The 12420-nt window shown below is 50.6% G+C and overlaps 8 protein-coding genes across 8 annotated transcripts; 3 read left to right on the top strand and 5 right to left on the bottom strand.

The window, feature by feature from the left end:
* Nucleotides 1–98: 98 nt before the first annotated feature.
* On the bottom strand, nt 99–1023 carry An09g05490 (uncharacterized protein; the record flags this gene model as incomplete). Its single annotated transcript, XM_001393821.3, has 3 exons — nt 99–476; nt 606–794; nt 871–1023. The coding sequence occupies 3 exons, from the start codon at nt 1021–1023 to the stop codon at nt 99–101; spliced, it is 720 nt and encodes a 239-aa protein (XP_001393858.3).
* A 474-nt stretch (nt 1024–1497) lies between these two features.
* On the bottom strand, nt 1498–5836 carry An09g05480 (uncharacterized protein; the record flags this gene model as incomplete). The annotated part of the gene is made up of 12 exons (XM_001393820.3): nt 1498–1650; nt 1782–1837; nt 1898–2027; nt 2081–2395; nt 2456–3588; nt 3641–4589; nt 4642–4750; nt 4801–4990; nt 5057–5214; nt 5273–5417; nt 5597–5717; nt 5828–5836. The coding sequence occupies 12 exons, from the start codon at nt 5834–5836 to the stop codon at nt 1498–1500; spliced, it is 3468 nt and encodes a 1155-aa protein (XP_001393857.3).
* Nucleotides 5837–5937: 101 nt separating this feature from the next.
* Nucleotides 5938–7297, bottom strand: An09g05470 (hypothetical protein; the record flags this gene model as incomplete). Its single annotated transcript, XM_059749835.1, has 5 exons — nt 5938–6168; nt 6346–6415; nt 6582–6656; nt 7007–7099; nt 7212–7297. The coding sequence occupies 5 exons, from the start codon at nt 7295–7297 to the stop codon at nt 5938–5940; spliced, it is 555 nt and encodes a 184-aa protein (XP_059606951.1).
* Nucleotides 7298–7321: 24 nt separating this feature from the next.
* An09g05460 (uncharacterized protein) lies at nt 7322–8811 on the top strand (the record flags this gene model as incomplete). The annotated part of the gene is made up of 4 exons (XM_059749834.1): nt 7322–7432; nt 7511–7620; nt 7680–7962; nt 8020–8811. 4 exons carry the CDS (start codon nt 7322–7324, stop codon nt 8809–8811), a joined length of 1296 nt encoding a protein of 431 aa, XP_059606950.1.
* Nucleotides 8812–8925: 114 nt separating this feature from the next.
* On the bottom strand, nt 8926–9312 carry An09g05440 (hypothetical protein; the record flags this gene model as incomplete). Its single annotated transcript, XM_059749833.1, has 2 exons — nt 8926–9126; nt 9184–9312. The coding sequence occupies 2 exons, from the start codon at nt 9310–9312 to the stop codon at nt 8926–8928; spliced, it is 330 nt and encodes a 109-aa protein (XP_059606949.1).
* Nucleotides 9313–9462: 150 nt separating this feature from the next.
* Nucleotides 9463–10119, top strand: An09g05430 (uncharacterized protein; the record flags this gene model as incomplete). The annotated part of the gene is made up of 4 exons (XM_059749831.1): nt 9463–9511; nt 9584–9595; nt 9741–9878; nt 10067–10119. The coding sequence occupies 4 exons, from the start codon at nt 9463–9465 to the stop codon at nt 10117–10119; spliced, it is 252 nt and encodes an 83-aa protein (XP_059606948.1).
* Nucleotides 10120–10219: 100 nt separating this feature from the next.
* Nucleotides 10220–11192, bottom strand: An09g05420 (uncharacterized protein; the record flags this gene model as incomplete). The annotated part of the gene is made up of 3 exons (XM_001393815.3): nt 10220–10746; nt 10845–10918; nt 11047–11192. The coding sequence occupies 3 exons, from the start codon at nt 11190–11192 to the stop codon at nt 10220–10222; spliced, it is 747 nt and encodes a 248-aa protein (XP_001393852.1).
* Nucleotides 11193–11815: 623 nt separating this feature from the next.
* Nucleotides 11816–12367, top strand: An09g05410 (uncharacterized protein; the record flags this gene model as incomplete). The annotated part of the gene is made up of 2 exons (XM_059749830.1): nt 11816–11934; nt 12016–12367. 2 exons carry the CDS (start codon nt 11816–11818, stop codon nt 12365–12367), a joined length of 471 nt encoding a protein of 156 aa, XP_059606947.1.
* Between the last annotated feature and the right edge of the window lie 53 nt (nt 12368–12420).

Below are 12420 nucleotides of genomic sequence, written 5' to 3'. Positions count from 1 at the left end.
AGATCCCTACAACAGCGGGTAGATACAAACAGACGCCACAATCAAAGGACAGAAGAAATATTTTCATCATGCTCGCACATCATCACACGTAACCTGTATCAATTAATCAGCTCCATCGGCCCCATTACCAAACGGGGCATAACACATAGCAACTGAAACCCTCGGAACTCAAGTGTAAAAAGACATCGGCACTTACCTTTTCTGGCACCCTGGAAGAAGAACCTCACAACGAAGACCTGCAGCGCAGCCATCGAAACCATCATCAAGCCCTCAATCACGCTGAAGTTGAAAATACGACGCTCCGTACTACGAACGGTGCTGAAGTTCCGGTTCTCTCTCGTGCGGAAGTACTTCTGGTTGCGGGTGATGGTGGAGAGCTGGGCGGACAGCTTGAAGATCGACTCCTCAAGAGCGGAGGCCTGCTCGGGACTAGCACCCTGGCGGGAGGGCAACTGTGCGCGTTCTTCGTTCTCGACCTGTAGACACCGCGCACACACGTACGTAATTAGTCTCAATCCCTACTACATTACTTTGTAATATACCACCCCAAAGGGTCTGTGGGGTTGCCGATGTGATAATGGGTGACCAAAACAAACAAAACATACCGCGATCTCGAAATCGACAATCTTCTCCGCAAAAGTCGACATATCATTGTTGAAGCAGAACCGGTACTCGCCAATGCTTTGGGCCGTGAACACAAAATCGCCCTGTCTTTCCTTGGTGCCATCCAGGACCACCTTTTCGCCGGGCCCGACAACGGAGTAGTCGATATCGAAGGAACCGCCGGATTGGACCTACAAGCCAGAATTGAAACGCCGATTAATGGACATTTCCGCATTGGGGAGTTAGATGCGAAATAGGAGGACTCACAGCAAAGTAGAATGCGAGCTTCACGTTCCTCTGGTCAACATAGTTATAGAAACAAGCCTTCTCGTTGGCCTCGAGGCGGTAGGTCAGGGCCGTAGCGGCCACGGACGACACAAAGGTGGCCAGAAGGCCGATAACCAGGGCTGCGAAGCGCATTGCGAGCAGGGGGGAGCGGAACAAGAGGAGCTGCGACCTCAAGTTTGGGATTACGCTTCAGGGGGGAACGGTGAACGAGTTCGAAGACAACGCAACCAGACTAACTGATGGAGGTGGAAGTTCTGGCCAGCTGTGACTTTGGCCCGCTCCGTTTGTTGTGTTTGCACTAACTGTCTTACCGTTTATGCTGGACCCAATTGGGATGGATGGACCCGCCTCCTGTTTGTATTCATACACTATTTCTACTCTTCTGCCAACTTCACTGCTTTGGCATTCAGACAGGTAAATGCATATTACGTCGGAAGGCGGCGTGTGTCAAACTGTCTATATAACTCACACCACTGCTCCTATCTTAGCCAACCCTTTTACAGGTATACGGTTCATTCATAAAAGCTTGCATCGTTGCAAGCTAGCTCATACATCAATTCCAGCTGCTAAAAAGCATATCATAACGGGTCCATTAGGCCTGCCCTTCTAAGCTACCCGACAGACCGATACCACAACACATCGAAATAATTCGCATCTGTTCATCATGTATAAAGTATGTTGTTTTTGAAAATTTGTCTTCATAAGCTGAATCGCCTGGGCAACACATGTCCTCCATATGTCCATAATGGTATGCGTTCCCTGCCAATCGTAAGATAGACTGCCCAGCAAAAATAAAAATGACGTGCATAGCCATAACCACCAAGCAAAACTCCCATCTATCGGATGAAGAAAGATTCGCTCCGGTTCCAAAAATTGCGGTTCTTATTTACATGCTCGAGACCAAGCAGGTCGTCGGAATCACCGATGATGTCGGAGAGGATATCATCTAGACAGCGTCAGCCAAACCAATCGTTCTATTCATGGGGACGGAGCCGGGCCCACTCACCGTCTTCCACATAGCGCGGGTTGGAATACATATTGCGAGACACCACAGCAAACTTAATCTTTTCAAATTGCTTGCCCTTGATGCCGGTCCGCTTAGACAGCCGCTCCTTGGTCTGCTTGAAGATCTCGCCCTAATAAACGTTAGTAATGTAAAACCAAACCCTAAGGCGAGAATACGACGTACCGGCTTCATAACAAACTTGAAAGGCACACCATGCGGCCGGTTGACCTCGCGGTCGAAGTTGAAAGCATTTATCGTCCGTTCGCCGTCCTGCATATTGGCCTCTTCTTCGGGCACTCTTTCGGCGTAGAGCGACACGAATTCGTTAATGCCAGCGATCTTCGAGTCAGCCTGGAATTCCCGGTAGATCTTGCCACCATGGGTTTCATAGACGCGTGTCTCGCGGATCGTCTCGTCATCCAAATTTGCCTTCTTCTGAAGGCCGGCAACGAGATCTGCGATGGTACCGTCTCGAGGAACCAAGACCTCCACCAGTTGCTAAACACTGGTCAGCTCCAAGACCCTTTGCAACAAACGTGATCATCAATCAAAACTTACCTCCTTGGTGATGCCTTCAGGGAGCCATGTAACCTTCAAGCAGGTCTTAGACTCAAAGTCGCTCAAGCTAGTTTCCAGAACTTCGTAGTACAGGGCATCCTGACGATGCATGCTGTATCCATAGGTTGTTGCTTGCCCACCGAGAATATGATACAGGGTTTGGTTGGGTTGATTGGGGTTCCGCTTAATGAACGCCTTCGGCTTGCCAGTACTTGCGAGGACCGGTGCGAAGCGCAGATGTGTCGATTCCACATTCAGGTGCTCGCCGACCTTCTTCGAGAACTGATCGTATGTCATCTTACGGCTCAACGTAAGTGTAAATTCATCGCCCTCATCTGCCTTGATCGGAGCAAAAGTGATGTTGATCCTGTTCAACAGGTAGTCGTAGTATTGCCTTGCGTCCGTATACAATGCAGTTGCCGGTAGCTCGGACTCCTTAATCGTTCTCTGGAAGGTGATGATGTCTCCATCCTGAATCTCGGACTGCTGGAAGGTCTGCTTGGGCTTCATGACGTCGATCATGTTATGTTTGATCTCTTCGAACAGCATGAACTCGGTTCCAGCAGGCCAGCCCATCTTCTCGAGGATGATAGGGGCAAGGTCAGCAACCTTCTGTGTCTTGCGCACGTAGACGGCACCGACACCCGCGATTGTTTGCGAGGGTGCATCGAAATGCTTCAAGAAGACGAGCACCGAGTTGCTATCCGGCCAAGAGATTGATCCGTCTGCGGAAGGCTGGCCCACCTCCATCCAGACCTTGAACGGGTTTCCTTTCGTGCCATAGCGGTTGTAAGCTTCCTCAACAGTCATGTCCTGGTCCTTGATGACTTGGTCCGGCCGAGTCGTCTTGTTCTGCCGATTCACCATGACCCAGAAACGAACCTGCTCAGGATTAAGTCCCTTCTCCTCTGCGAGCTGCTGTGCAAACTCTCCGACCTTCTTGGCCCGGAGAATTCTGTATTGCTTCGGCACCGCAGGATCAGTAGCTGGCAGGTCAGCACTCGTGAGGTCGAATCCGTGATGGGCCTGGAAAGACTCGTCGCTCAATACGCCAACATTGATATACAGGTGGGCTTCTTCTCTCTCCTTCTTCCTGCGCGCCAACTCAATACGTTCTTCCACGAGTCGGTTTTCTGCGGCATAGTTAGTTAAACTCTTTGCAGCTGAATAGAATACCCAACATACCGATGTGGGAGGGAACTTGCTCCTTTGTTATAGGCAAGAGAACATCATCCAATCTCGACTTCCGAACGTATACCAGCATGTAGGCGTTCATTGAGCGCTTCGTTGACAGCCCGCGGGTATAAGGCTGCCTGACACCGGCCGCGCCGTTGGCTAGTTCGTATTCACCACCGTAGTTCTCCTCGAGCACCTCCTTGTCCGTAGCCCGGGTCACTCGATCGTCGTCAAACCGGTACCAGAACCCATCCTTGGTAGGCTTCAAGAAGGCGTAGTAATGACCGGCATTCAGGTCACCGCTGTGCACCAGCACACCGTGCAACTCGTAGATCCAGGGTTCGGACTTATCGGCATCGTTGGAAAGGTACGGGGACGCATCGAACTCCATGGGGAAGGCATGGCGGTCGTTGATCTTCATCATGGCGTCACGATGAATGTCATACTCGAATCGCTTTAAATGAAGGTGCAGAACAGGCGGGAAGCTTTCAAAGATTACACCTTTCTTGGCGTCCTGAAGACCGTATGGTTGTCCGGCATCGTACTTGTTCTCACCTTCGAGAGTCTCCACCTGAATGTAGTCCTTGAAACTGTCGTCGAGAGTCTTGTTGCCTCGAACGTTAAGTTGGATGTCCCAGAAGTCCTCCACTCGCGACGATTCGTAGTCGACATTGATGCAGGAGATGTAAGTTTTCGTTTTTCCGACGAACATTTCCGGTAGAGCCTTTTCTGCCGGCGTACCCTTCATCTTCTCCTCCATCCTTTCCATGAGTTTTCTCGAAAGCTCCTGGACATCCTGTTGCTCAAAGATTTGTCGCGATTCCCAGCCGAAAGATGCTGTGAGTTCTGTCGTTGATACAGAGTTCTCACTCGTTTGAAGATTATAAAACAGTCTCTGGAGAGTCCAAGCACTGTTGTCTCTCGAAGCCTCGGCCTCCGTGGGGATCTCGTAGACGGCCTTGGAACGTGTCAGCATAATCACGTCAAGACAGGTAGAAACTACCACATACCTTTCGGAATTTGTTGGTAAAGTATAAGGACTGCAAGAGCGAGTTCAGATAGCAAGTTGCGCCTTGGTTCTTCAACCCAACCATGCCAGTTTCCTTCTTCGAGTCGTAGCTGGAAGCAATCAGCAAGAGGTCCGAGTAGGCGTCTGAGCCAATACATACTTCTGGAAGCTGTGCCACAGTACACCTGTTGGATCTTTGACGACACGCACGTATGCTGTGATCTTGGCCTCTTCGTTCTGCACCAGAGGAACGCCGCGGCCCTCCCATGGCACGCTAAAGAGCCTGCGCAGCTCACAGAATCGAGTGAATCCCCAGTCACCCTCGTCCGCATTAAACCGATGTGTGGCGACTACAATCCGATCAGCGAAAAAGAAAAAAGAAAATTAGTCACGGCTTCCAGTCTGGGTATACGCACCGTGAGAGATATAGATGGACGGGTCGTTCACATTCGACAGGACCAGAGCAAACTGGACGCAGGCATACCAGTTCGCTGGAGGTTCGTTTTCCCAAGCGTGTTCCAGGTAGAACGATGCATGTTCGACATGATTACCGTAAGGAAAGAAAAGGACCCGCCTATCCAAAAATATCAGCACCAGCTTGTCGGACAGAAGCGATAGGACGGTGCACCCACCAAGGAAAGCCGGCGCACTGGAAGACCGGGCCGTGTTCCTTCTTCTTGAGTTTCCGCCAATCCTGGATATGCCATGTGTGATATGTCTCATCTTCTGTTTCCAAATCGGGGTCTTTCGGGAGGATCCGGGCCATCATTGCTGCATCTGTAGTGAAGATCGGGGAATCAGACATGTCCTCAAGCTTGACGGAGAAAGCGCTCGTCACCGCGACCTGTAACGGCTCACCCCCACCGCGGGGATTCCGTGACACCAACACACAACCATCGCCACGGCAAAAGAGACACCAAAAGGAGCAAAGAAAGACGGGGGAAGAAGAATCTTACGATCGTCGGCAAGAGGCTCTGGCTCCGGTTCCTCCGATCCGGACCGAGAGACGACGACTTCGTCGGTTCTGTCATTGTGATACTGCTCATATTCGTCGACGAGCATCTCACTGCCTGGGACCTATAGGATCCGGAACACGATGTCAGCGGTCGGTGGCTTGCCGGAACGGGAACATGTTGAAGTAAATGCGAAATGAATTTTAATGAACAGCAATATGAGGGAGAACTTACGTTGTCCATGTAGAAGGAAAAGAGTGCGAACCCGCACTGGAGATGAACGACAGACTCTTCTCACGGACGGGACGCTGCAGGTGGATGAGGGAGTATTAAAACGGAACGGGTTAATCCTTCGGAGAAGTGGTAGGATAGGGCGGGAATGAAAGGGGAGGGGGAGAGGTCAGGACCTCGTAAGTCGAGAATGAGAATTGAAAGAGAAGAGGAGGATCTGGGCTGCAGTGATTCCAGTCCGCAGGAGTTTGGGATGAAGCTAGTGGCGGAGTTGCCATAACCCAATAATAACGGCCATGCGGGACACAGCAGCCCTTATTATTAAGAGGTTTCTGGTGCTTCCCCTACAAACCACCACCACCACCACCACCTGTTTTTTTCTGCCTGTTACTACTGTGTTTGCTGCCTTTTGAAGGTGGGTTGATCAATGGATGGGAGTAAATTCATAGGGCTTGTTGACTCGAGGAAGGTAGATCTCTCTACAGTGACAATACCCTAGCCACTTCTATTCATGCTCGTACGATGATTGACTCCAATGCCAATGGTTTTGGCATTGAATGCTTCTTGTTGTGAGTCGTGTGAACACAGGACCTGCACAAAAGAAGCAGTAGCTGGCAGTTACCGGTTTTGCCATCTGCAGCTTTAATTTAGGCGGCTACTAGGTCCTCCTCCTGGCAGTTGCCTGGCGTTGGCTCGCGTTTTGTTATCTATTTTCTATGCAGGATACAGAGTTAAGGGAAGGCTGATAGCCACCTACCCAAGCGTGATATCACCCGTGCATTTTTGACGATCCACCGTCCAAACTAGACCAAATCCGAGCGACATTAGGATGCTGCAGTTCCGAATGACCGAAAGGATAGTTTGACAAAGAATTTATCCGGCGCCCTATATCTATATAGACAGGAAAGGAATATATCATATGGCCATTTAGTATTTGACTTTTCGTTTACTATTTCTTACTGCTCTTCCTGCCAATTTCCTCTTTTACATAATTAGGCTTGGACCTCCTCCCAACGCCATCCGCTCTTAGTCCACGATCGGGTGGAATGGAAGATCACCGTTTAATTAGGCAGCACCCCTGTACTGTATCCTAGCTTCTACGCAGTACCGGTCTGACCTCGGATCAGAGTGATAGATTGATTGATACGAATACTCTCAAGGGAATACTTGGGTGCTGATCACTTCTTTCTTCCTTTCAGTTCAGCAGTACATGTGAGCATCGGCACGTCACATGCCTGGCCAGTTCTTCCCTGAAAGTTCTCACCGCCCGGGCACCTGGAAACCGGCCGCATTTGCCATCAGGAACCATGTCATGCCACTGTGAAATCAGCGGTCGTGGACCGAATTGATCCTCTGCAGAGCCATGTATGGACCATTCTATCGGCACTTGATTTCATGTGGCTCTTTTGATGCGCGTCCGTTCTGCATTGGCAAAATACGGACCCCTCCATGCCACATCCGCGCTTGAGCCATTGACTCAGTCCAGACCACAGCAATATGGCGTGGAGTCATTCAGCTCGTCGCTGGCGGGCTCTTCGTCAATGCTGCACCCCAAAGCTACGATTTTATTCCACCCAGCAAGCTCACAGTCCGCCGCCATGGAGGCCAGTATCGGCTTTGGATGAGTAGGCTTTTTTTGATCCAATTTGCCTGGCTTCAATACTAATCGGTTGCAGATGGGTTGAGCGTGACATCCGTCCTATCAGTTTGCGACAGCTAACTTTCTTTGGACGAACCCTGACTGAATCCCGGCTCATCAGCTCGGCCAACTACGTACGAACTGAGCTTCCAACCAGGTTAGTGCAGTCTCGTCCCAGATCAGTCGACGATCTCACTAACCCCCATATCTCACTAGACTCGCGCATCGCCTACGAGATATCCAACGACTCCCGTATGTTGTGGTTGCCAACCCCCACCTGTCCATGGTATACGAGCTCTACTACAAAGCATTCGAGCGATTTCGGACCATCCCGGAAATAAAGACGTTAGATGACAATGACAAATTCTGCGACATCCTACGCAAAACGCTCCGAGAACACCTAGTTGTGATTCCTAAATTGGCAACGGGTGTCCTGGAGTGCCGCGAGCTTGTCCCGTCAGATGTGCTGGACAGCTTCATGAACACTCTTCTCCGAGCGGTAAGGCCTTGTCTGGGTGAGCGATATGTTTCTCTACTGATACATTGGGTCTAACAGAGAATTTCACGCCGCGTTATCGCCGAGCAACATCTTGCTTTAACGGAAACCTTCAACTCTCCATGGCACTTTCCTGGCTCCCAAGACCGCACAGACCTGAATGCCGACTTTGTCGGTGAGGTTTTCCTCAGATGCAACGCGAAAGAGGTTGCTGAACGGTGCGGAAAGCTGGCGCAAGATATGTTGCGGCAGAGCGGTGCATCGGATAAGATCCCGGAAATCACGGTGCAGGGTCACCTCGAGGCAACCTTTCCTTACATGCTGAGTCACCTGGAGTATATCATCGGTGAGCTACTCCGAAATTCGATACAAGCTGTGAGCGAACGATACCGAGACTCTTCGGAGAAACCGCCACCTATCGAGGTTCTCATCTGCGAGGCCCCGCAGCATGTGATCCTGCGCGTATCGGATCAGGGCGGCGGCATACCGCGTAAGGTTCTGCCATACCTGTGGTCTTTCAACAAGGGCCCTTACAGCACGTCACATCTCCAGAATTTGGAGCAGGTTCCTGCCATGGCTGCCACCATGCAGGAGCTGTGCGTGCCGACGGAAAGAAAGGATGCGGATCGGGACACATTCCGCGAGAGCTCGCTGGATTCGCTGACCTCGCGGCCTCCTAATCTGCGTCTGGGGATCGGATTGCCCATGAGCCGAGTGTATGCCGAGTACTGGGCGGGCAGCTTGGAGCTCCACAGCCTCGAAGGTTACGGAGTGGATGCGTTCCTGCAGATCTCGAAACTCGGCAACAAGAACGAACAGGTGACGACACGTGCGTCGATCGATGCAGTATAGATGGGGTTGGAAGGGACAGAGAAGTGAAGCCGTATATATTGGGAGATATACAAACAGCAACAGCAACAATGGCACCTGCCTCTCCTACATCTTACTCCTATCTACTACTACTAGTTAGTTGACTCCCCACTTACCCCAGGTTTTGCGTAGCTCGGCCTTAAGCCCAAACAGGCAAGCGCGGCCCATTTGTGGCAGCTTGCGGGATGACGTCAGCCGGAATGGATTCCGGGCATTCCAGGCCAAATCAAAAGAACATTTCTGCCTTGTTGGTGGCCTGGCAAGGGATCGATCGCTCGACTCGGCTGCTGTGTTGTTCTATCAAACTCAACTTGTGACAGCTGATTGATTTCTTGGGAAATTGATTGATCCTACCGCACCACCTTCCCATCCCGGTGACGTCGATCCAGAAACGCCAGTGAAACCTTGTGACTGATCCACTCGCCTTCTCGATTTATATACAATGAAGCGTCTCAATTCCAACAAAGATGACAACGTCCCCATCTACATCTACTTCTTGCTGGTTGTGATTCTATCCCTCAGCTTCCTGGGCACCTATCTGGACTCTACCAAGCGTGTCAAGTCCGCCACACGGTCCTAATCAGACATTACTATTATATCACCGTTATAACATAGCCATTAAAATCAACAAAGATGGCCGGCACATGCTCCATGCTCTGCTTGATTCTTATCACGTTGTTCAGTATGCAGCCCCTCTCTTGAATACTGACACTGTCCTATTCTAAAGCTGAAGCTAATACTCTTGGTTATCTAGTACCTCCTCTCGGTGTGTTTATGATCTCGGGTTGCAGTGTTGACCTACTTATCAATATACTCTTGACGATTCTCGGGTCCGTTCTAATCATACTCCTTCTTGCCTTCGCAGGATTACCCTGAAGTGAATAGTTTCTGACTGAGTCCACTTTGTGCAGGTACCTGCCAGGCCATGTCCACGCATTCTATCTCGAATACGTATACTACGCCAATCGCAACGCAGGAACCGGCGATGCACCACGTCGGGCGCCGGGAGTATATTCCGAGCGGATTCAGCGCGGCGGTCATCACACAACGTATGGCACGATTCCGTGATGGGTGCTGGATGAATCAAGCTTCATGTGAACATGGCTGCTGTTTCTTTCCCCCTTTTCATCCGACTGTGCTGGGTATTGTTATGTCATAAGGCCCTCAAATGAGCGACTAGGGAGTCGATAGCATCATTAATCGGAGTCGAGGTTCTCTATTTCTACAATCCAAGTAGATGACATGCTCAACCTCAAAAAACCTAAAACAAGCCCATCCATGCATAAATAAACACCCAAAATAAATAACAACAAACCCAATGCAATTATTCCATCCCTCCTACATGAACAAAACTAACCATCACTCACTATACTCCCAACAATCCCTCCACCTACGCCGCCCCGGCACCAGCACCAGCAGCAGAAGCAGTCCCAACATTCCTGCCCTTCAGCGCCGGCAGCCCAAAAGCCTTACTCGTCCCGACATCGCCCTTCGTCCTCATCGCACCCCCAGTCTCCGGAGCCCACCACAGCGCCCCAACCCACGGCTGCACATTCCACCCCACAGAGAGAGTGACATTCTCCCGTTCGGCCATCTTCCCCGAAACATCTCCGATAGAGTACTTGGCTCTCTGGTCGCGGAGTCTCAGCTTCCCGGGCTCAGATGCCTTCTTGGCAGTTTTGCTAGTAGTGGACGTCTTCTTCGTGCTGCGCTTCTTGTTCGCAGATGATGCAGAAGGGAAGAACTTCTCGCGCAGGGCATTAAAGGAGTAAGGCGACTCCGGGGCGGGGATGATAGTGTCCCAGATGACGGAGTGGGAGGGCGCGGAGGTGGTTGGATTCGAGGGGTCGGAAGGGTAGGTGGCGTAGACGTAGACGAAGAGTTGTTTGGTGTTCCAGTTGAAGAGGGGGGTTAAGTCTTTGGGTTCATTGAGGGAATGGTTAGTATTAGTGTAGTGGTGGTGGTGGTGTTGGGGAAGTTGAGGAGCAGGGGGGAGGGGGGAGGGATGGAAGTACCAGCGTCTAGGTCGAATTTCATGGCGGCGTATTCTTCCTTTCGCGTGCTGTAGTAGTGGGGACGGCCTTTTGTTCTGTTGGGTTGGTTGTGTTAGTTATTCCATTCTTCTTGCTTATGGGGGTAGTTGTGTTGTTGTTGTTGTTGTAGTAGGTATTGGATTGGGTGGGATTGGATTCGATTGGAGAAAGATGGTACACGTACACTTTCACATCGCGCAACTTCACACTGGATGTCACATCGTCAGTAGGATAGAGAAACACGCTGAGAGCCGCGAGACCGGCGACGAAGAGAGCGACTGTCGTGAAGAAGCCGAAGACGCCTTGGGCGCGGTTGAGGGTGGAATGCATTGTCTCCCTTGGTCCCTCTTGTAAGGAGAAATCGGGACTGGAGATAGGATGGGGAGAATAAAATATAGGGAGAATTACTCCCTGTGAAGCTGTTGTGTCGCGAACCGGGGAGAATTGGTACTAGTATTGAGGATAGAGAGACAAAGATGGGCGGAGCTTTGAAGCCACATGGGCCTTTTTCGGGATTGGCTGGGCTTACTGGATGGGGGCTTATCGATAAGCTCCAATAGTAGTCAACTTATCTTCTCCGACGCTTTCTTACTTTGTTACTCACTCTCTTCAACTTCTACGCTGAATTGCTGCGCGCGATGTCATTATAGACAATTACATACTCTCTTTCGACATCTATATTAATAGCTCTTTTCATTACTACAGGATTATCTCCTTTTCTTACCTACACCCACCACACCACATCCTCAACACCAACACCAATTGACCCCGCATATTCCCCCTCTCCTCCACCCAATACTCCAAACTCCACAGTACAATAGACCATTTATATATATATACATTAGAAGATACAAGGAGATAAAATGGGCGACCACATTCTCTTCTTCTACGGTACCCCCACCCCTCTTTCTCCCCTTCCACTCCACATCTACTAAACCTCTAAAGGAACCCTAATGGCCCCTCCCATCCTCCACCGCGTAATCCACGGCCACTCCACCCCCGAGCCATGGCAAAAGGCTCTTTTAACAGTCAAGCCTGCAATCCTGCATGGATACCGACGACATAGAGTTCGGTATGCAGATTATCCGGGTATTATACCCACACCTTCTTCATCTGGTGCAGATGATGGCAATGATACTACTACTGCCGGTAGTGATGGCGAGGCATCTGTGCTAGGCACAGTAGTGTGGGGATTGACAGATGGGGACATGTATCGATTGGATCGGTTCGAGGGGAGTGAGTATGAGAAGAGGGTGGCTAGGGTGAGGGTTTTAGAGAACCATCATCATGATGAGGGTGATAATGGGAAAGCAGGGGATATACAAGAGGTTTTGGATGCAGCGGAGACAGAGGGCAGCGAGACAAAGGAGGGGAAAGAAGTAGAGGCCGTGACCTATGTGTGGACTGCTGGTAAGGAGCGTTTAGAGGATGCCGAGTGGGACTTTGAAGCCTTCAAGCGGGATAAGATGGCGTGGTGGGTGGAGGCGGATGAGAAGGATTGGTAGATAATAGATAGAATGGTATTTCCAGTTGAGCTAAATCAGATCATCCGATTCTA

Source organism: Aspergillus niger (assembly GCF_000002855.4).
Source record: "Aspergillus niger supercontig An09".
Lineage (NCBI taxonomy): Eukaryota > Fungi > Ascomycota > Eurotiomycetes > Eurotiales > Aspergillaceae > Aspergillus > Aspergillus niger.
This window is presented reverse-complemented; position numbering and strand designations above follow the sequence as displayed.